Genomic DNA, 23,936 nt, shown 5'->3' on the forward strand with positions numbered 1-23,936 from the left:
CTCCCCTCCTCCCTCCCCTCCTTCCTTCCTCCGTCCTTCCCTCCCTCCCTTCCTTCCAAGCAATTAATTTGCAGAGACTTGAGGAAGCACTTCACCCTAAGATCATGCTCTCAGGATCCCTGTAAAAACCTGAGTGCCACTCTTTCTGAGTGTCTTGCCTTTGGGTTTGTTGAATCATGCCCTGAGATCAGTAGCCTGGAGATAACTTGCACTCAGGCCACCCCACCAAGGAGAAAAAGATCATGCCATTTGTGATTAACTCACACTCCACCCAACAATACCATCAGAACAGCAAACCCTGATAATGACCATAAACAGTGGTTTTCCTGGGTTCTGAGTCTTAGAATTTACAGTGTCACCTTCCCAGGCTGAGGTCATAGCAGACACTATCAGAGTGACCAGAATTTTCTAGCACTGGAGATCGGCCCTGCCTTATACTGCACACTATGAGGAAGTGTATCTCTCTCTATTCCCTATTGTGTGATAATAATGCACCCATGGCAGCATCTAATGTGCACAAGGGCGCTGTGGACCTCTTCACCCAGATACTGATTATATGCACCCTCCAGGAGGCTGTCTTGCTGCCCACCCCTTGCAAAGCTTTTTGGGTGTGGTCCCACTGCGAGTAGTGCCTCTCCTGAGACCAGGTCCACAGGCACAGTCTCATGTACCTTAGTGAACTGCCAGTGAACATGCAGCCTACACCTCACAGTGTCCCCTCAAGTCTCTGTTGTATAGTGTTTCTGACACTATCACCCTTTCTAGAGTTATTCTCTAACTGTACTGTCTCCAAGTCTCCTTCCACTATAGCCCTGTGTGATGGTTCATTTTCATTGTCAACTTGACAGGATTTGGAGTTACTTAGAAGACACACTTATAGGCATGTCAGTTTCCAGAGAGGTTTAATTGAGGAGGAAAGGCCTACCCTGAATGTGGGCAGCACCATTCCATGGGCTGGGTCTTGGACTGAATAAAAAGGGAAAAGAAGAAAGCCAGCTTAGCACTCCCAATGATGGACAGTAGCCTCAAACTGGAATCAAAAATAAATCTTTCCATCTATAAGTTGCTTTTATCAAGTATTTTGCCACAGCAATAAGTAAATTAACTGATATACCCTACATGTCTACAGCCATCACGCTCTGGGGGCACTGAGACATCCTTACTGAGGCAGCTGGGTAGCCTGGCCAAGAAGCCCCAGCCCTTTCCTGGAGGAAGAGATCTGGGAATGTTATCACTCAGGACCATATTTCAGCCTGGCATTCCCCTTGCTTTCTCCCTAGTCAGGTGTGGAAGCCCAGTTACTTTACATGTGACCCACAGTCTGGTGAGTAAGGCCAGCGCCAGGACTCCCACCACAGGTGACCTAACAAAGCACATAACCCATGGGCAAATGGAGGAATGCAATACTCTTTCGGACGGGTTGCTCCACCTCATGATTGCTTGTATTTTCGGCCTACTAACTTTAAGAAAAAAAAAACAAAAACAAAACACGTAGGAGCTTAGCACAGTGGCACATACCCATAGTTCTAGCTATCTAGAGGCTGAGGCAGGAGGACGACTTAGCCCAGCAGTTCCAGCAAGTCTGCGCAACATGGCCAGACTCCTCAAATAAAACAAAAAGACATAACAAAGTAATATAGAAGAAATTTTGGAATTTTGATAGGCCTTATTCTTTTTTCTTTTTAGATAGGGTCTCAGTCAGGCTGGCCATGAACTTGTTAGCCCACTACATAGCCCAGGAGGGCCATGATCTTCCTTCCTCAGCCTTCCAAGAGCTGGGAACATAGGAGTAAGCCACTATATCAGGCATTTGGCAGGCCCTAAAGTGGCCCTTTCTTGTTCCTTTAGCCAGAAGTCACTGCTTGCTCTGCTAAATTCTGGGACCCTTCTCTGGCCATGGGGTGGCCCCTGAGATCTTGCACATGGTGTTACTCAAAACTGAATCCTTCTTGATTAGAATACTCTTTAGAGGATCCTCAAACATCTGTATGACATCTGGCAAGTATGAAAACTGCCTCATTCAATCATGAGATAAAGACTTAGTACACACAGTCCCTCCTGATTTGATGGACTGCAGATGGACCTCAAAAGTGTTAGGCTCCACACACCATCCCAGGAAAGGGTTGCCTTGCTTTTATTGGAGCCCCTATTCCCTAGTTTTAGCCTTCATTCAGCACTGACTCATTATGCACCCACCCTGGGAGGCTCTAGCATGGAGTTCAGAGCCCCAAACCTGATCAGGTGAGTGAGGCAAGGCCAGTGGAGTGCCACGGAGGCTCAGTTGTCACCACAACCTACAACAGACTCCTTCTGTGGAGAGATGAGAGATTGGAGGCAGACTCCAGCTGTGTGGAGGGCTCTCCAGTGTCAGGATGAGCTGAGCATGTGACACAGAGAAGGGACTGTCCCACACAAAGGAAGCGCTTGCTGTGCCTCAGCCAGGCAGGACACTTGCCTGTTCTTGCCTTCTCTGCTCTCTGAAGGAAAACTCTTAAAGAATGAGCCCAAGCTAGAATCTTCTGTTGAAACATTTAGGCTCTCCGTGACAACACTGGAGAATGTGTTCCACTTCCAAAGTTCCAAAAAATCACAGAAGCACTCATGGGATGTTTACTTTGCTCCCATCTCAATCTAAAAACAAAGATGGAGATTCTAAACATGCTTAAGCATGGAAACCAGCTCATCTCAAGACCTAATTCGGAGTCATTCCTAGGAGTGTCCTGCATTCATAAATCCTCTGTCTCTGTAGCTTGCAGGGCATCTGGCAGGTGATGATTGAGGACTGATTAATTTGCTAGCATCTACAGTATGCCTGTCATGAACTAGCATGAGGGACAGGGGCACAACAGGGTTCAGACTACAGGCAGCATTAAAAAGGAGAAAAGAGCTAGCGTTGGTGGGCAGCACCTAGCTGGGCAGTACACATGTATGCAAGGCATGTGACTGTGACCTGGGCACCTTTGCAGCACCAAAGCCTGCCCAGAACATGGACACACAATCAACTCCAAAGTGTTAATGGTCATTATATAAGTAGATCTCTCATCACCCATAAGCCCTGGAAAGCTAACATACTTCACAAGTAATGCACAACTTCCAGCCTAAGCTGCCCCTGCTCTCCAAGTGTGCACCTCTACCTGGACTTATCTTAGGTGTCTTCAACTTGACCCTCCCCAAGGAAGCTCTTGATGAAGCACATGCTTCTCCTGTGATGTTCTGGGCTTAGAGAATTTCAACTCCATTTTTCTATCGTGCAGGACAAAACCTGGAATTATTGGTCTACCCTCTCCTCTAATAGCCTGCAACTGATAAGCAAATCCAGGTCTGAGCCACCATCACCTTTTATTGCAATGACCTCCTAACTGGCCTCCCTGCCTCTGTCCCCCTCCCATTCCCACTTCAGTCTATTCTGAGCTGACCATGAATGCATGCATTAACACACATCCAGATTAGGGCTGTCTGTTTTAAATGCACTTCAGTGGCTTCCCACCAAGTCCTGGGATGGTCTACCATGCCCAGTGCAATCTGGCTCCATGTTCCTTTGGTGAGTCACCCTGTCACATTCTGTACTTTGCAGCCTCTGTGCTGTGTGGGAGAGTGCCCTGGCAAACCCTTGCCCCGGGGCCTTTGCCCCCACCAACGCCTTTGCCCGGCATGCCTTTTCTCCAGATTATTCATGTAGCTCACTCCCTCTTCTTCAAGTTTTATTCAACTATCTCTTTTATGGGTCCTTCCCTGGCCATCCTGATCTACTGGAGACCTGCTCTCATAAGTTGCTGGTCACATGTGACATAGTGCAGTCAATGTAAGGAACAGTTTGTCTATTCCTCCAGAAGTTAATTGCAGAGTTACCATATGGCCTAGCAATTCCACTCCTCAGTTCATAATGAAGAGAAACCAAAGCATACATTCACACAAAAACCTGCCCATGAGCTCATGACAGACTTGATCATGTGGACATCATCTCATTTTCTTTGTGTGTATGCCATGTATGTACATGTTGATGCAGGCATATGCACATGTATATGCAAGTGCATGTTTGTGCATGGGAGGGGTCTGTTCTCAAGCCAGAGGTTGATGTTGGGTGTCTGCCTTAATCACTCTCCACCTTATTTTTTGAGACAGCATTTCTCACTGAACCTGGAGCTAGCCTATTGGGCTAGTTTAGCTGGCCAGCAAGCCCCAGGGATCTTCCTGTCACCATCCTTCTAGTATTGGGATTATGTCATAGTGTTTGGCTTTTACATAAATGCTGGGGATCTGAATTCAGTTCTTATGTTTGCACAACAGGCAACTGAGCCATCTCCCCAGCCTTCCTCACCCCATTTTCTGAATGAGGACACAGGCCCTGGAAACCTAGTGCTTTGTTCAAGGTGGTAGTGAAGGACGAGGAGCTAGCCATATTTTTAGATAGGCAGACAGATAGGGAAAGGGCCATTGATAAATAATAGAGATGATATACTTCTGTCTTCTTGGTCTGAAACAAAGGTCTGGGAGCTCCCTCTCTAGCCAGCAAGGTTCTCTTCTGGCCAACTAGTTCAAACTATTCCAGGTAAGATCCTGGATCTGAACATCTTATAACTTGAAGCCACAAACTTATCAGCCTTCTCTTTGTTTAAACTGACCAACCCAACATTAGGGGAGGGGAACACCCTAAAACTCTTAAAAGCATAGATATTCCATAGGATTTTGGGTTTTGGTTTCCCAAATCCCGTTTCCACTTGTGGAGAGATTTTTCTGTGTGAAAGTCTATAGTACATGAATCTCCATCATTCAATAAAAGTCCATCATTTTCAGCTGGTTTGAGATTTTTTTCATGCCTTTTAATTTTTGATGGAGCAAATGAACCTGACCCCTAAACAGAGACCATCCTGAAACTCATGGTGGTAACAATAGATGTCAGCAGAAGTTTGGCTCCCAAGCCCTCAGCCTTTACCACTGCACTATGTGGGTGTCACAGAGGGTGGTCAGACTGTTAGAGAGGCAAAGACTCATTTCGACAAGTTGGTGAGGACAGAGTCAGGATCACTGGCTTGGGTAATACTGTGATGGTTGGGGACACTTCCATTACTGTTTTGGTGAAATGGATGGGTGTAGCATGGAGTAAACCACAGCTAGTTGCTGCTTTGCTGTAAAAAAGACAAGAGCAGAGGGTAGGCTGTAGAATCTGCAGATTCAGAAGCCCAGCAGCTTATCTCCCAGGGAGGGTGAAAGTAGTTTTGTGAGACAGACAGTCTGTAGCAGCGACACAGGGGTCAGCCTGGTCCTTCAGAGCTGCAGCAGACATGGGCAGATCTCATATTTGCTCATGACACAGAGCAATGGCCACAGGTCGAGTCATGCAGTGACATGCCACCAGCCTCTATGTGCTCCTGCCCACAGTGCCAGCCTCCAGGCAAGCAGACAGGTAGGCTGGTATAGGAACAGGAACTCTGCAGTACCCCAATGTGGTATGTACTTGACTAGGCAGCTGGCATGGGAAAACAGATTTGATTTTGAATACTATGCCCATATACTTTTGGGGCTTTTAAAAGAAATAATTTAAGAGCTTCTATTTTTAAAATAGGAAAATTTATCATTAAATTTTTATGTTTTCATATTTTTAGACTTTATTAAAATAATTTTTCTTGTGATCATTATTTTTAAATCAGAAAGTGATTTGGAGAGAATTCTTATAGATGACTTGCTCACTTAAAGTCAACTTTTTGAACACAGAAAGCCACTACCCTTACCCCATTAAAACAACAACAACAACACAACGTCTTTTGAAGTTCTACTTTAAATTTTTATGTTTTCATATTTTTAGACTTTATTAAAATAATTTTTCTTGTGATCATTATTTTTAAATCAGAAAGTGATTTGGAGAGAATTCTTATAGATGACTTGCTCACTTAAAGTCAACTTTTTGAACACAGAAAGCCACTACCCTTACCCCATTAAAACAACAACAACAACACAACGTCTTTTGAAGTTCTACTTTATAAAAATTGGAAAGGAATTGAGGTGGGAGGATGTTTTCCATGCATATGGTGATAAAGGGAAGGTGGGCATCCTCACAGAAAGGGGTGAAGTACAACAGAACACTGAAAGCAAACCTTAAGAAAATTTCTACTGAAAATTAAGACTGCAGCCTAGTCCATGTACTTTACTGTTGTCGTGGTTTAAGTGGGAATGTCCCCATAAGCTCTAAGTAAGCATTTGAATACTTGGGAGGGTCATGGAACATTTAGAAGGTGTGGTCATGCTGGAGGAAGCATGTCACTGGGGGTGGGCTTTGGGACTATATTGCTTGCCCACTTCCATTCTGGCTCTGCTTCCTGTGCCTGTTTGAAGAAGTGAACACTCAGCTTTCTGCTCTAGCCACCGATATATCTGCTACCATGCCGACCGACTACAATGGACTCTTGCCCCCTGGAACTGTAAGCCAAATAAACTCTTCCTTTTATAAGTTCCCTTGGTCATGGTTGGGTTTTTTTTTATGATTATTATAAATTTATTATTTAATAATCAAAGAGGTAAAAACCAGAGATGGTCATGTGAGAAAACAACAAGACAGCAATCTGAATGCCAAGGAGAGAGAGGCATCTGGAGAAACTGCCAACACAATGCTTTTGATTTGCTAGAGTCTAGAATTGTGAAAAGTTAATTTTATATTGTTTAAAATACAGAAATAACCAAATGTCCACTCATATATTCTATTTCTCCTTCAGGACATCCTGATAGTATTTATCTATCATAAAGTATGTTCATTTCATCTGAATTGTCAAACACATTACCAGAGAATGCCTGTTCTGGCTTCCCTCTGGCAAAGGGGCTGAGAACTCAGGGGACTGCCTGAGAATGCCTGGATCCTGCCTCCATGTGGTGGTGAGCTTCCCCAAATCATGCCATATCCAACCCCCTAACTGGGATTATGAGAGGTCATGGTGTTTTATCACAACAACTGAAAATAACAATTACAACTATGAATCCAGGAACTATGGGTAAAGCTTACTGACCTTTGTGGGTGACTACAGGATGTGATGCTACTCCAGCTTGTAGCTATACCTCTATTACCTAGATCTGTTCCTGGTCCACAATAGTGACTACTATAAGGAATTAAGAAAGGGTGTAAAAATCGCTAGTGATATAAAACATTCAAAACAAAAATTAAGAAAAACCATTCCAGGGGCTAGAGAGATGGCTCAGTGGTTAAGAACACTTGTTCTTCCAGAGGACCTGAGTTCAGTTCCTAGCACCAAAATTAGGTCCTCTGGAAGTCAGGTGGCTTGCAGCCTTCTATAACTTCAGCTTCAGGGGATTTAATGCCCACTTCTGACCTCCGAGATCAAACACATGTGACATATACAGACACACACATATGTATAAATAAAAATAAAAGTAAATCTTAAAAAAAAACCATTCCATTTATAATAGCACCAAAAAGAATAAATTACTTAGGAACAAGTTCAGCCAAGGCATACTGAAAGCTATAAAAAAAAATATTGCTAAACAGTTAAAGAAAAGCTAAACAAAAGGGAACGCAGCCTAGGGTAGATTAGAAGATTTAATATTGTTAGGATTGTAGCATGCCCCAAATTGATTTACTCACTATCAAAATTCAAACACATTTTAAAAAATAGGAAATGCACAAGTTCATCCTAAAATTCATATAAATTTGCAAGGGATTCAGAATGACCAAAACAATTATGAAAAAAAAGGACAAGTTTGGAGGACTTTGAAATTTACATAACAATGCAATTGACAGAATTGAAAGTTCAGAAAAAAAAATCCCTGTGCCCATCACCAAGGGATTTGACAAGGGTGCCTATATCATATGATGGGAAAAGATGACTCTCTTCAATACATGATACTCAGGCAACTGGATAACCTCATGCAAAAGAATGAATTTGGCTGCTTACCTCACAACATACACATGAACTAACACAGATTAAAGACCTAAATGTAAGAGCTAAAACTAAAAAAAACCTTAAAGGGAACACAGGAATGAATCTTTGTGACACTTAGTTAATCAATGATTTCTTAAATATGGTACCAAAAGAAAGAACAAGAAAAAAAATAACTGGACCTCATTAAAAAGTTTTATGTAGGAAAGAAAGGATCCCATCACTCAAGTGGACATAACCCACAGAATGGAAAAAATATTTTCGAATCATATATATGAGAAAAACGCTACAATTCAACAACAGAAAAGCAAGTAATGTAATCTTTAAAATGGGCAAAGGACTTGGAATATATGCAAATGAGCAACGAGAGCATGAAAAGATCTTCAACTTTCTTAGTCACCAGGGAAATGCAAGTCAAGTCCACAGACACTGCTTCACACCCATGAGGCTGGTTATTACCAAGAAGAAAAGTAAGTAACAAGTGCCAGGGAAGACGTGGAGAAAGTGGGCTCCCATACACTGCCAAGGGCAAAATAGTACCAGTTTGGCCGCACCTCACAAAGTCAAACATATCATTCCCATATGAGCCAGCAATTCCATTCCCAATTATAGAACTAAGAGGAACAAAACATAAGTCCACACATGTGAATGGTCATGAATGTTCTAGCAGGGTGGCTAGAGAGTGAAAATAACCAGTTTCTACCAGCCAATGAGTGACCAACTATGCACGGTCTGCATATACAATGGAATACTGTTTGGTCATGAAAGCAATGAAGCCTAATGTATACTGCACCATAGACGAACCTGGAAAACAATGTTGAGTAAAAGGATCCACATATTGTATGATTCTATTTATATAAAATATCCAGAATACATGAATTCATAGAGACTGGAAGTAGATTGGGAGTTGCCAGAGGGTGGAGGGGACAGAGGAATGGGAGCGATATGTTCTATAATTAGATAGTAGGGATGGTTGCATGATATCATGAATATTCAAAAACTACTGAATTTCAAAATGATTATGATGGTGAATTTTATCTCCACAAAACAAAGACTTACTAGCAACACTTGCTTAAATAAAGGCCCAGTGAAGAAAGGGTTGAAATATAAAAGGTGTCATGAATTGCCAAGAGCCACTGACCTTGTTTCTCCGGGTTTCGGACCTGGGACGGCAGGTCTTGGATTTCCAAGGTCCATTCCCCCTCGGCCTTTTCTCCCCAGCAGTGCACGGTCATGAATTCCCAGTTTGTAAATCCCTCATTAGAAAAATCCAGCAATCTGCAATTGGAGATGCAGCATTATAAAGTGAAGGCCCTGCTTGAGGAACCAGGCGAAGGAACAGCTCAGGGAAGGCTCTAGTTCACTGTCCTGCAGGTGGGAGTGGGTATTCTCCTACCATGTGGGCCCTAGGGAAATGAATTCAGGTCATCAGGCTTGTCTGTAAGCATCCTTCCTTATCTGCTGTGTCATCTCACCATCTCTGATTTGAACTTCTCACCAGCTCTGGTTTGAACTTTACACCTGAGGTTCATCTCTATTATCTCACTGGACCTCCCTAACATTCAGAGATGCAGGAGGCCTCCAGTGCCCAATAAAAGACAGGAACTGGTCCACATGGTCTCCCCTCTCATCCTAATTCACAAAGGAGGGATCCCAGGGGCACTAGTTTGCTACAAGCACAGCCTCCGGTAAGCAGCTGAGGTGGGACTCCACCTGGGCATCTGGATCACCAATGAACACTTTCAATGCCACCATTTCCCTGCAGAAGACTTTGTTCCCACCCAGTAACCATCAGTTTATGTCCCACTACCTGATACACAAAATCAGACAGAGGCCAGGGCCTATGACCTGCCAAAGCCAACGGGATGTTCACAAAGAAAGCCTTTTAAAAATGTGTGTTTGTGCAACGAATGAAATGTCCACATTTGTCTTGGAGCCAGCACTATGCACTGTCACCACAGATACAGAAAAGCAAATAACCACGTGTCTCCCTGAACCTTCAGGCCTGAATCAGCTTCAATTGTTACACTGTGGGCCATGGCGAGGACAGGCAGGTGTGTGTGGGCGTCCCTAAGAGAGGCATCAGGAAGCAGAGGAAAAGGAGGCTCCCTGCACTCACTCCAGTGGAGCCCCCCCTTGGAGGTTTGATGAGCCTCCCTTTTCCTTCCAGATTAGGTCTTCCCACAACTGTCTCTACCAGCTCCTGGGCGTTCAGGCTCCTCCATTTATCATACTTAGACGGAGCAGAAACAGAAGTAACTCTTAACACCCTCTCTTCCCAGCTCTATCCCAGTCCCCCTCAGTCTTCTGCCTTAGCAGAAAATTCCAGGCTCTCTTTCCTTCTTTCTTCATAAACTAATTTTCTCTTCTCCTTTTGGCACAGGGGATTGAACCCAGGACCTTGTGCACAGTAGAGACGTACTGTACCACTGAGCTACATCCCCACCCCTCTTAAACTAAGCTTCTCTATTTTGGAATAAGAATTTTCACGTGGTGGCAGATCCTGGGGGGTTTATACTGAGTTCAATATTGTATGAATATATTAATTCAGCTGTGAACCTAAAAATTTACAGCTACCTTTGACAGAGATGTATCCTTGCTCTGGAATGTGTTATTGAATATGTTAAAGCTGCAATGAAATGCTTCTTCTAATCATGTGGTTGTTAAATTTTAAAAATTTTTTTAAAAATAAAATAAACTTAAAAAAAAAAGAATTTTCACGTGGTGGCAGACGCCTTTAATCCCAGCACTCAGGAGGCAGAGGCAGGCAGATCTCTGAGAGTTCAAGGCCAGCCTGGTCTACATAGTGAGTGTTCCAGGCCAACTGGGGCTATAGGGAGACCCTGTCTCAAAAAAGACAAAAAAACAACAAAAAAAGATTTTTGCATATAGAACCAAACTCTTATACTATTCATCAGAAATTCAAATATGTAAGTTCTGTGTGATATCAGATTCCACTCTGGTGTGGGGGCTCTCTGCCCACTGAAAATGTCAGAAGTTGTTTCAGAAAACAGTCTTTGCAGGGATAATAGCACTAAGAATTAGTGCTAAGAAACTGCCAAGGTCAAGGTTGATTTTCACACAAAGCCAAGTGGAACCTGACACACTGGGAAGAAAACAAGGACAAATTGTCTTCTAAGTGCTAAGGCCCTTAAGAATGGCAACTTTTAGTGAAAAAAAAAAAAAACTGGCAACCTGAAAAGCTGAGTCAAAAAAGATGTGAAGGTAACAGATCCCAAAACCAAAGTCTTGATACAGAATCTGCCTTGGGAAAAAAAAATCCCAAATTCCCAAGACTTAGATGACTGCCAGCTGGCCTCTGGCCAGTACTTTAAAGTGATTGCAGGTACTCCCCAGCAACTGAAGAACTCCAAATAAATGCACAAGACCTGTTCCCAGTCCCAGGGGCCTCAAACAGTAGGTCAGAGACAGAGATGGATGAAGGTCAGGTCAGAAGGGAAGGAAAACAGAGGTGGCAGTGGGCATGTGGGTGCTAGAAGGTTCTTGTAGGTCAGATGGCTGAATTGACTTCAGCAGGAAATGAAGAACAGCCAGCATTCTTATCTATACTAACATACTTGGTTCTTGTACTATTCTTAATATTTAGAAATGAGTGGCTGGCATGTCCAGAGGTGAGGAATAGAGAGGTCAAGTGACTGGCTCCCAGGAGGAGCCTGGCTCAGAGGCTGGAGCATGAGCTTGCCTCTCCAGGCTCTAGAGCACATGTCCTATAATCACTGCATCTCTCCTGCTGTCACTGGTCCCCAGCCCCAGCCACTAAGCCTCATTGAGGCCTGTCTGTATACCTAGACCCTCACCCAGCAGGCAAGTTCCACCTCTGAGTCACAAGTTACAAAGTCAGATGCTTCAAGGTGTCAGTGTAGCTCGGAGCAGTCAGCAGCAGGGAGCATGAAGCAGACTTGCCCTCTGTGTAGCTCCAGCCAGGCTGTGCTGGCAAAGTAAATCCCATGAGGGTGAGCATCCAAGTTTTCAACAAATGCTAGAAATGTAGATTTTTAGATAAATTTTTTAAAAATCTGAGCACTAAGTTGCTTCAACCTTCAGTTCACTGACTGGCACCTCCAAACTGTTTGTGCCCCAGAAGGCTCCCCTGTGTGGAGGCTTAGCGTGGCTGAATTGGCCTTTAGGAGGGGAGATGTTTCCATGTTGCTCTTTCTGCTAGGCAAAGTAGATTCTGAGGTAGGGTGGGGCTTCTGGAACCCGTCCATCACGGTTTGCTCTCAGGGTTGATTCCAGTGCACTGAGGATAAAGCTGATACCAGGGCTATCACCTTCTACTCACTGCCCCATCTGTGGGCTGCTGGCCCTGGAAGCTGGGTAGAGGGGTGGAGGACATAGTACAGACACCCTCTCCATTGGACAATAGCCCTGGTAACCTTTCATTGCAGTCTTATACAAAGCAGGAACAGCTTTGTCTTATACAAGAGGAGCAGAATGGGTTAAGAAAAAGGGTGGATGGATCTTGCCTCACCCTGTTTGAGAGTTTTTCCTCAATACCCTGCTTCCCAATCTCTCAGGCTCCCTAGAGCCCAGATTAGGGCTACCTCGTAACAGGTGCTTCCTCATGGGCTGTGGGACACAGATGCCAGTTCTGGAAATATTGATTTGCCTATGATACCTTCCCTTTCCTCCCTCTGCCTCTTAGCTAGAGATAATAGGCTCCCTGGTTCTCCGCTCATATGCCCAGATTCGCATAAACCCCTTCACCCTATTTGCCTGCAAACTATGTAAGTATATCCAAGCACTTGCCTTCATTTCTAGGTTTGTGGAAGATATGATTCCACAGCACAGCCTTCCATAAATCCTGCAGGAATCTAAGGAAGCTCTAGAGAGCCCAAGTCTGAGCATTGGAGTCTGTGGTCCTTCCTATGTAAGACTAAGGCTCAGGTGCCCAGTACTGAACTTGTCCTTCCTCCACAGAAGCAACTCCATAGGCATGCTTGAGTCTTTAGGGGAGAAGACTGAATAGAACATTCTGGAAACCTTCCTTGCACCCCACCAAGTCCATGCCTGGCCATTCGAGGGCAGTCTACAACCAGATGGGGGATGGTCCCATGGACAAACAATGCTCCTTGGGGTACTTTTACCTCAGTGCCACCTGAATGGTAGTCATGATCTTCAATGTACTTCCAAGAGCAATGAGGACGTAGCCTGAATCCACTCCTGCCCCAATAACCAAACAGAACAAGCAACAACTCCTTGTTCATATCTTCTGGAAGATGGAAGTTTTCCAGGTCTGGGAAAGGACTCAGGACTGAAAGATCTGCTTCTCAGGGTTGTGGGTCCATATGAGAGGTCTCCAGGAAGAAAGAGACTGCCTATAGACCTAATGAGGATCTCTACTTCCTTGTGCAGGGTACCTTATAGAGGTCCAAAATGGACAGCCCTGTCATATGGAGCAAATCCCTGGAAGAGTGGCCTTACCTCTTTGCCAAAAGTTGTGACTTGGTTCCTGAGGGAGAAATCAGGTGGATCTGGAGATCTCCCCGGCGTGGATGTGAGATGGAGACTCGGACCACCACATGTTCCAGGTAAACCACACGCTGGTCTGAGTGGTCTGCACAGGCATTGGTCAGAGCTGTGGTCCGAAGCACCTGTGCTATAGGGATGCTCCTGTGGAGGAAGGACAAGTTCAGTACTGGGCACCTGAGTCTCAGTCTCACATAGGAAGGACCACAGACTCCAGTGGCCAAGTCTGGTCCTTGCCTGTTGTGGCATCTGAGTTCTGAGGGTCCCTAGAGAGTCACAGAGTCCTTAGGGAGCCACAGAGGATGCTGAATTATGACTACCTTTTCAGAAAACTTTATAGTTGCAGAATTTGTCTATGGATCCTCATGTAAACTTGAGCCAGTGTATCCAGGAACTTGCCCTTTGGCACTCAGGAGGTAACTTTCTCTAAGGAGCAAATAGCCAGCTCACTTCCTCAATGGCCTGGTATCTCCAAAGGTTTTAACATCCCACTATTTTGTTTCAAAGACTAGACTTGAAGACAGATATCATGCTGAACAACAATGGCAAATTATTTCCTAGCAGAACAACTAGCATGAGGCACTCACTGGTGGGAAAGCTTATAAGGATTAATCCAGTCCAACCAGGAAGAAAGACTGCACTCAAGACCACACAGCTACCAAGAGATGGAATTGGAATTTGAGACTCCAACCCTCTGCCTCAATCTCTATGTCAAGTCACTTTGCAGAGATGTTTGTGTGGAGCCACATCAGGGGACCAAAGCTGCTGGAACTGGTCTATTCCTGGCTGTCCTGCCAACCCCTTGCCCCAAGAAAGAAGCAGATGGTGGTACCTTCATAACCTAAGGACACTTCTATCAAAGGGGACAGACTCTAAGGACAAGCACAGTTCTAGTCACTCAAGAGTCATTTCCATCAGTTTTCAGAATCACAAAGTAGATACAAGCTCTGTGCCCAAAAGCTGCTTTAACGGCTCAAGTCTTAAAAAGCCTGGTCCCCTCCCAACAATCAGTATGGTAGACTCGACTGCCACTCAGCAGCACATTAGTAATTCTCTACCACATGGCTCGAGCTGGGTTTTCTACAGGAGTGCCTTTCCCATTGTGCAGTACTTCACTCTGGGGAGACTCAGGACGTATGCTTGGTATCTCTTAGGAATTGTATGGCTGGGCCCTACTGGGCCTGAGTCATAAGAAAGCATTCAAAACAGAAACAGTGATGTAATTCCCCTGAGACTCTGTAAATATCTGAAAACATGCTTTCCATGCACCATAAACTGATTTAGAGGTGCTGGCTTCTTTCATTGCTTTCTCCAAGTTTTACTGTCTGGGTTTACTGGTCAAGGGCCCCACAACTGTGGCAGATGCAGAACACAGTGGAAAGTTCCGGAGAGGCCCACATACACCTCCAGGTAAAGTGCTTTCTGCACCACCCCACCTATGCGTCTAAGGTGCAAACTGGTTGTGTTGGTGACAAGAGGCTCCTTAGTGTAGGTAGAGAAACAGAGTCACTAATGGTCCCCTAGAGCTTAGAAATATGGTGCCCCCCCCCAAGCCCTGAAATGGCCTCATTTCTAGCACTTTTCCAGGGTAGAATAGCAAGATCAAGGCAAGAAAGAAACAAAAGCAAGTTTCAAGCAAGTTTAAGAACACCATCCCCACCCCAGCCTTTTGCTAACTGGCAGAAGGAGCAATCACCACACTCTAGAAACAGACCTAGAATCCTACTGAGGAAACCTGAATCCCACTGATAAGACACAGGGTTTAAGTGAACAGGAGCAGGGGAGAGTCAGCCAAATCCCAAATGCCTCGCTCACTGTCTGGCTCTGGCCCAGAGCCTCTGCACCTAGAGGAAAACCACATCTTATTTAAGACACTTGGCATCACTTGCCTCTGACTTGATGTGACTGACTTCCACTAAGGGACTCCAGCTGCTGGGAGAGAAAGCTGGGCTGGTGTACCCCACAGGGAGCCATTCTGCTGCTGCATCATGATGGCAGGCTGGTGGGCAACTTGGCCCCTGCAGGAATTAATGGCATCTCCTACCTTGGTCAAAATATTACTCTCCTTTAGGAATGGGGACCAGTCTGCCTGGGGAGCAAGGCTAACTGTAACAATTCATTTTTATGTGAAATCTCTTAACTGTGAAATCACTCAGTACCAGGACACCTTATTTCTGAAAATTCTGGGGCAGAGCTGGGAGCCAGACACTAGGTGCTGCAAGGACAGTAAAGCAAGTTGTCCTCTTCTTACCGTTATCCCTCCCACTACTTAGCTGAAACAAATAACCTAACATCCAAAATGAGGGGCCTTTAAATTTCTTTATGAAAAGAAAAAGAAGGAAGGTTTGAAATGGGTCATGACAACCAAACTTATAACTGTCCTATGTTTCAAACAGAAACTCCAAGAAATCATGAAGCTAAGTATCAAAAGCCATCACTTTTAAGATTTGCTTAACTCCAAGACAGAAAGCAAAACAGTTAATGAAAAGGATAGAGATTTTTCTTTAATGGAAATGATTGCCTATTCTGCAACCATTGCAAAGATAATACAGAAAATACAAGTAGACTGCAATTTATTTTTAAAGTTTAACAACACACAGGGATTACCTTTCTCACATCAGTACAGTTTAACTGTACTTTAATCATGAAAATTGATTTTGAAATATCTTAAAGTTCCCTAGATAACTGAAAATGTTTTTCTGTAATTAAATTCTGAAGTTGTTGTCTTGTGCACAGCCATCTTCCAAGAGCCACAGCAGAACTTAAGGAGTTAAAGGATCCCACAGGACCTGCCTCTGCTTAAGCTAGGGACACTGGGAACTTGGATGAGATCCTTAATGACTGAAAAATGCCATTTCACATGGAACCACACTTCAGAACTAATTATTCATCCTCCAGATGGTCTCTGCATATCCTCAAGTTTCTGGGCCACTCCCTTCCCAGGAGGCAGAGAGCCAAGAGACAGTGGCCCTTATCACAGTCAGAGGCATCTCCACCCAGGTCATGAGTACCTGGCCTCCTAATTTTCCCCTAATTTCCTGAGATTCTTAGGGTAGCAAAGTAACATTAAAAGTCAACAGTGGGGCTGAAGAGATGGCTCAGTGGTTAAGAACTCTGGTTGCTCTTGCAGAAGACCGGGGTTTGAATCCCAGCACCCACATGGGAGCTAACAACTGTCCGTAACTCCAGTCCCAGGGGATCCGACAGCCTCTTCTGTCCTCTGCGGGCATTGCGCGACATGGGTGCACTTACCTACATGTAGGCAATACACGATACACATAAAAAAATAATAATAAAATTTTTTTTAAAGTCAACAGTAAATGTTTTCAAGTAAACAAGTGACAAGGAAGAACAGAAGAGGCTCAGGCTGAAACCGGCTATTGCTGGTGCCTCCCCACTCTCCAGTTAATCTCCCTGCTCTAGCCAAGACGGCATTACAAGCCAGGACTTCTAGTTCCACCCTGAAGACCTTAGTCCAACTCAGCTTCACCAGCAGACCTATGTATTTGCACTGCCAGACCCTTTGACACTGCAGGGCTGGGGGCAAGAGCTGGGCAGGCCTTGTTTTTCGTGAGCCAATTCTGAGACCATGTTAGAACAGCCAGGAGAATCAGGAGGAAGCAGTTCTTGCCTCTGATGTATGCATATGGCTGGGGGATGAGGGGTAGCTGACCAGCTGAGGCCCACTATAACAGAAGCTTGTCCATGTATTAAGTTCAACCATAGAAAAGCAAATCAGTGAGCTGTCTCCTGGATCTATGTTCTAGAATGAATGTTATTCATAAAACGGTCTGAGGTAAAGATCATTTTGTTAATCTGGGGATTTTCTTTCTTGTATATATGATATGCATATATACTGGGGATGTTGAGAAAGGGTCTCATAACTCAGACTGGCCTTGGACTCACTAGGAAGCTAAAGATGACCTTGAACGCCTGATCTTCCTGCTTCTACCTCTTGAGAACTGGGATTATAAATATGTACCACTATGCCCATTTAGGTGAAATTACTTTTGAATCAAACCATGGCACAGTGTTTCGGCTACAAATAAAATTAGACATAAAAAAAGAAGCAATTCTACACTAATTTAAACAATGTGATCCATAATTAATGGGGCTAAAAGGTATATAATGTTTAAATTTATGGCACACCTTTTTCTCCTATGTGAAATGAGGGCACTGAACTATGGTGTTAAACATTCCGTCTAGTGCTAACAGTCTGAGATTAAATCTGATGGGCAGTAAAACCGATGATAAAATCTACAGTCTTTTCTCATTATTCAAATTGTTTTTGCATTTTTACTTACTCACTAGACTTTATTTGTATACTCAGTTTCTGGACTTGAGGCACTTTGTGGCCGTCTGTGGACATGTACAGAGCAGCAAAATCTCTGCATCACCCAAAGCGCATGTCCCAGCTGAGGTCAGCCAAGGCCATGCTTGGCTTTTTGTTACAGTCTCACACTGTAGGCAAGCCTCCATTTTAGACTTTATGTAGTGCTGTGCTTATCAGTTTTGTGGGGTTTTTTGTTGGTGTTTTTGCTATTTACAAGCCCTCCCTGCCCTCTCTACTAAGCACAGGGCTGAAGTGCTGTGCAATGTTCCTGAGCCCAAGAAGGTTACCAATGTGCCATATAGGAAAACGCATGTGCTAAATTCAGTTCAGGCATGAGTGAGGCTAGAGGCTTTTAGTTCAATGTTAATGAATCAGCAATGGTCAGTAAATAAGATATCTGTAAACAGAAACACATACAATAAGTTTCTGTATTGATCAGCTGACAAAAATGTGACCAGGGACTGGAAGGAATTATCCTCACACTCCCTGAGGTTCAGAAAACGATACCCCAAAGTCTCTCTTTTGACAATCTTCCTTCTTTTCTCCTGCTCCCATTTACCAGCCCAAGGCAGGTAGGAGGACAGAATTTCTCTTCCCTAAGAAGATCACAGTCTAGATTCCCCTTACCCAAAGCCAGTCACAAAGTCTAAAATAAAAATATAAACTCTAACCTTCCCTGTCTTTCTATGTTGGAATTGCCCATGAGCATTTTCTCTCTCCTGCCTCATCTGATAGTTGATCCCACTCCAGATGGGTTCTTGCTCCATTATGGGAGGAGAGAAATTGCACAGAGTAGCAGAGAAGAATTTTCTCAGACAGGCCTTGCTGGGCCCCCTCAGTTACTATTAGACCACAACCTTTTGTGTCATCACACGTCAACATATCCACTGATGCTTCATTCAACCTAAGTATAAAAATACATTACCTGCCCAGCATCTTTGTGTCTTCAATTTAACAGTCATGTGTCATATAAAATTATGAGCAAATAAATTTGTAATGCTTTTCTCTTGTCAACCTGCTTTTTGGTATAGGGGTGTCAGCCATGACCCTTCATGCTGGCCAGGAGAGGACCACCCCTGGAACAATGGTACAAGAGTCACTAATTCAGTGTTTACGGCCACTCTGTAACGTGACTACCATGGCTAATGAGAAACAACCGTAGTATTCTGATTCAAATACTAAGTTTAGAAGGAAGTAGCCTTTACAACTTGATGAAAACAGGTTTCTTCAAACACTAAACTAGCAGGGCAAGGGTTGTAGAAACATGGGCAGATTGTTGAAGTTCATCAGAGCCTGAAGGGGTATCAGGAAGTAAAACAGGTGTCATAGCCTGTGTAGTTACCAATAGGGCAGGGCTACCCAGTGACCCACACATTCTCAAAGTGGAAACCCAAGGTCAGGACCTCCTGGGTACTTAGGTGTGTTCTCAACTCAGATGCCCTGGAAGACTGTGCTGGGGAGGGGAGGTGCAAAACATAGAAAGAGCCCAAGGGGTGGGGGGGAGGCTGTTAGCTTCCTAGACAGATGCTAAACCAAGGTGTGTATAATTCACAGGTCCTCTATCAGGACCCTGCATTTTGCTTGCTTGATGCCAGTGAGCCACCAGGGGCTGGCTGCTAGGTTCTTTACTGGTCAAGACTGGGGAAGCCTACCAGAGCTAAGGTGCTTTTCTGCCTTTGAAGGCTGTGGTCCTGCTGGCAGGGGACATGGAGGGAGGGAAGGAAAAGTCTTGGGTGTGCAGGTTATTCACCTTGTTTCTGTATGGTCCAAGTTCCCACTAGAGGAGCAAGCAGCTGGGGTGGAAGCTCAGCTGTGCAGCAGCATAGCCCTAGGCCAGTTTCTGAACTTCCTTGTGCCTCAGTTTCTTCATCTATAAATGGGGATGAAAACAGTGCCCAAACTATACTTCCTTAGTGGGGATTTTCAACAAGTTAATATACATAAAGCACTTTGAGCAACACCTGGAGCACAAAAAGTGCCTGTATAATGGTTATGTACTGTCACCATTCACAGCTGTGTGTTCTTTTATGTAGAGTGTGTATCATAAACTGTCTGGCTTAATGAAATTCCAGAAATAATAAAATATCAGATAAAAAGGTAGGATGCAATTAATCTAGAGCAAATTTCTAGACATTTGTGGATAGATTATCTGCTGTACAGATAACGCTTAATATTCAAAGGGTAAGAGGGAGAGAGAAAATCTTGAAAGAAAAGGCAGGGGAAACTTGTCAAATATGGAAAAAAGAACAACAACAACAACAACAACAACAACAAAAAGGACGGATGAAATCAAACTGAACTAAATTCTGAATAGGAATTTCCTGAAACAGCGAAGTCTTAAGAGCCACGGGTAAGCTGAACTGATTCTTCCATTGTTGTCAAGGCTCTTCTACCAACCGGTTGGCAGTCCTGGGTCATAAACTGTTTCACAGTAGCCTGGACTTTTTTTAACTTAAAAAAAAATTATTGAGAATTTCATACATGTATATAAGGTGTTTTGATCAAATCCATGCCCACTCTCTCCTTTCCAACTCCTCCCATATCTCCCCATCACTTTTTTTCTGATAACTTCATGTACTCTTTCTTTTTCTTTTTTCAACGAGACTTTTTGCTACTCTTAACATTCCCCCCTCTGAAGAGGTACCCCTAAAATCTTTTAGGGATTAGATAAGAGGTCCCAAATACCTTTGACATTTTTGGCCTTTGGAACAGAGTATGTTGCTAAGAGGCCCAAGGACATTTTGACTTTTAGCCAAGAAACTGGCTACTTTTCTTTGGGGACTTTTACCCTAACTTCCTAGCCAATTCCTACCTCCTATTCTTATCACACCATCCTCTGAAGAGGTTACCCAAATTGCCGATAGGGAATTGGGATACAGACCACTCTGGCTTCTTCCATGCTGAATGGGGACGCAGGGTGAGACAATTGGGGTACCCCTTCAATGGGTCTATCTAAAAGACTCCCAAATTGCATAACTCTTATCTGTAGGGAGAAAAGAAAGTCCTTGACTGGTGGATAGGAGATGTGAAGGAGAAGTAAAGGCAAGAGTAGTTAGCATTACAAGCTCTAGACAGGGTACCAGAAAAAAGAACAGGGCAAATTTCAAATGTTCATATCAGAATCCACTGGAGTTTTTTGATGAGAGTTTCCAAAAGCATCCCTCTATTGGGTTCCTCCTCATTTTTCTTTTGTCTGCCAAGGCTGGACTCGAGATGGATTCAGGATTTGTTTTCGGGCACTTTGATAGCTCTCAAAGGTTCCCTCTCAAAAGCTTCTAGATAGGGAGCCTGGACTTTTTTTTTAAGTAGGGAAGTACTGGCTAGAAAAATCCAATAAGAAAAGTAAGATTTTAATAGTTGAGCCTCTTTTTCAAAGGAGTTATACTGAGCTTGATTTTTTTTTCACTTGAACAAAAGTGAACATACAGATTCAAAAGTTATTGGTTATGATCCTATTTACCATCCTTTCATGGAAGAAAGGCTCTAAACAGATTAAAACTACTTGCACCCAAGAGTAGGCAAGGGTGTCTTTAACCTACGTGTGCCTAAATATCACAGCAGGGATCCCGGCCTGCTAGTGTTTTCAACTGGAGCTGCCTGGAGGATTCTCAAGACATTCTTTTACTTGCCCTTAGATTCAAGTGATTTTCCCTTGTTCTTGCATTTGGAGTTAGCATCTGTGGAACACTGTCCATGACAGTCTTATGCTGTGGCCCCTGGAGGGTGGGGGGACAGGCTATAAAGTCTCCTCAGCAAGGTCTAGCAGTGCCTCAGAGCAGAGGTTCTGGTCCTTTGGTCTTCATATATGCCCACCCTCCCTGTGGTCCTCTTTCCTAATGGCTACTCTGACCTTCTCACCCCAAGGAACTTCTACTTATCTATCAAGTAGATGCAGAAACGGGCTAAAGGCCAATGCCTCTAGACACGCAGTGTCCAGGTTAGAAATGCCAGTGTCTCATTCAGGGTCCCCTTTGGCTGGTTCTTTCCCATACCAGGGATGATGTCTCCTTAGATTGCAGAGAACCCAGGATAGCTTCCTCATGGGAACAGGAGGTTGCATCTGTTGTGACTGTCATCACAGTTGGGGCCCATACACTACAGCCTTCATTAACCCTCTTGTCAGCCTCCTTGCTTCTTTCAGACTCAGCATCATTCAGGGGCTGTGGAGCATAAGCCTGAGAAACACTGGAGAAAAGAGCTCAACAGAAGGATGCCAGGGACTACTAAGTACTAGTGCTATGGTGTCCCATTCAGGAGAAAGAGGTCTCTCCCTTAGGACTAGGGCAGGGGTCACTGTCCTTACACGTGAGTAGAGGGATGAATGCTCTAACGCCCTAGCCCCTCTAATTCAGGACCAACACAACATCACAGAAGACACAGCAGGTGTGGCCATAATGCCTTCTAGGTCCCAGACTTAATGTCCAGTGAACATAGTCCTTTGACCTTTGGTCATACCAGAGTAGCATTTCTTTTAAACAAGAGGAAAGGCAGGTAAATGTGCCCCAAGCAATATACACAAGTATTCACAGAGATGGTAGAGAATCAATCTGTCTCTCTCTCTCTCACACACACACAGGAAGCAGTTAAGGCCAGATTTGAGACATAAAGACCTGAGATTCCACTGTGAGAGGAAGAAGCCAGAGGGAGGCAGAGAGAGTCGTCAGCTCAGGAAGGTAAGATCAAGAGACATGGGACTCTTCCTGTCCCTTTTAAGGCAGGTGATCACAGCTGGGGCAAAGCTGGGTGAGGGAAGCAAGCAACTGGGGGCCTGGGGTTAGCAGCCCTGGTACTGATGACTGACCTCCCAAACTGTAGGTCCCTAGGAGATGAGATGCACTGATGGAGAGGAGGTATCTGCCCCCTACCCCATGGTGACACCACTCTCTCTGAAGGCCTGCCTGTCCTTAGGAACAATTGAGTGGTGGAGTCAGGCTGGTCTGAGACAGGCTGGCTGAAAATTCCAGACAGAGTCAGAAATGGCAAAAGGGAAAGATGATTTTCCTTTAGAAACAGAAGTCTGATTCTTGCCCTCTCTCTTGCAGTTTGTAGGGTCCTTATGTTCCTCAAAGGACAAGAACAATGTTACACTGTATGTTATGGTGGGTTCCCTTAACCTATGCTGTCTAGACTTTGTGTGCTTTCAAAAAACAAAATAAAATAAAAATAAAAACAACCACTCGCCACCTAGGCACCACTCTACCATCTTAAACAGATTTCTGGCAGGAGAAGAATGCTTCATTCAGGAGCCGCCCTGGCTGGGCGGGAGGGAAGTGGGCAGCCCTGCAGGTCAAGAATCCCAGCAGGAGCTGAGCTAGCCTCACCGATGCTCATGGCCTGAACTGCAGGCAGTTTCTAGTAGACAAAGCCAGTGCAGGCAAAGGCCTCCTTTATCTTACAGCACCTCTTGCTTCCTTAAGTTTAGCACTGACGCTCTTTAGAAGAAACCAGGAAACCATCAATGAGAACTGCCTGCTGGCTGACAGGCCTTAGAATGATGGCCAGGTGGTCAGTTGGTGCAATTAGCCACAGGATGGAAATGTCATATTTTGAAAGATCCTTCAGTGGTTATTCATGAAGCAAATACTTGTTAAGATATGCTCAAGAAACACAACATTTTGTGGCAAAAGAGTAGACCTCATGTAAGAGGCAGACATATTCATGGAAGAGGTGATTTTAAGCACTGTATCATTCTCATTGTCATTCTCTCTCTCTCTCTCTCTCTCTCTCTCTCTCTCTCTCTCTGTGTGTGTGTGTGTGTGTGTGCGTGCCTACAGTACATATTGGGGCGGGCCACACATGCACATGTGGAGGCCAGAGGTTGACATAGCTGTTTCCACTATCCCTCTCCACTTCATCTTTTGATACACGGCCTTACATTGAACCCAGTGCTCACTGATTGGCCAGACTAGCTGGCCAGCTGGTCTGAGGATCTTCTTGTCTCCATCTCCAGTGCCAAGGTTACAAACGTGCTGCCACACCCAGCTTGCTATGTGGGTGCTGGGGATCCAAACTCAGGTTCTCATACTTGTGTGGCAGGCATTTTACTGAACCATCTCCCCTGCCCGTTTTATCTTTTGTTTTTCAGTGCTGGGCATCGAACCCAGGGCTTTGCATAGGCTAGGCAGGTGATCTGCCAGAGCTATATCTCCAGTCCTGCTAATTGCTTCATCAAATCTTATTCAATCATATTATTTTCCAAAGGTAACAAAACATCATGTTCACTTTCTTAG

At 44.4% G+C, this 23,936-nt stretch overlaps 1 protein-coding gene across 1 annotated transcript in view; it reads right to left on the bottom strand.

Annotated features, from left to right (window-relative positions):
* The window catches only part of Pcsk6 (proprotein convertase subtilisin/kexin type 6), a 197,901-nt gene that overhangs the window by 50,823 nt on the left and 123,142 nt on the right, over positions 1–23,936 (bottom strand). Inside the window, exons 12-13 of the mRNA XM_029554306.1 lie at positions 13,329–13,517; positions 9,025–9,161 (exon numbers count right to left, since the gene is read on the bottom strand). Of these exons, the coding sequence (XP_029410166.1) occupies positions 9,025–9,161; positions 13,329–13,517 (326 nt within the window). The remainder of the gene's footprint in view (positions 1–9,024; positions 9,162–13,328; positions 13,518–23,936) is intronic.

This window comes from Nannospalax galili, unplaced genomic scaffold (genome assembly GCF_000622305.1).
Source record: "Nannospalax galili isolate Female #2095 unplaced genomic scaffold, S.galili_v1.0 scaffold124, whole genome shotgun sequence".
Classification (NCBI taxonomy): domain Eukaryota; kingdom Metazoa; phylum Chordata; class Mammalia; order Rodentia; family Spalacidae; genus Nannospalax; species Nannospalax galili.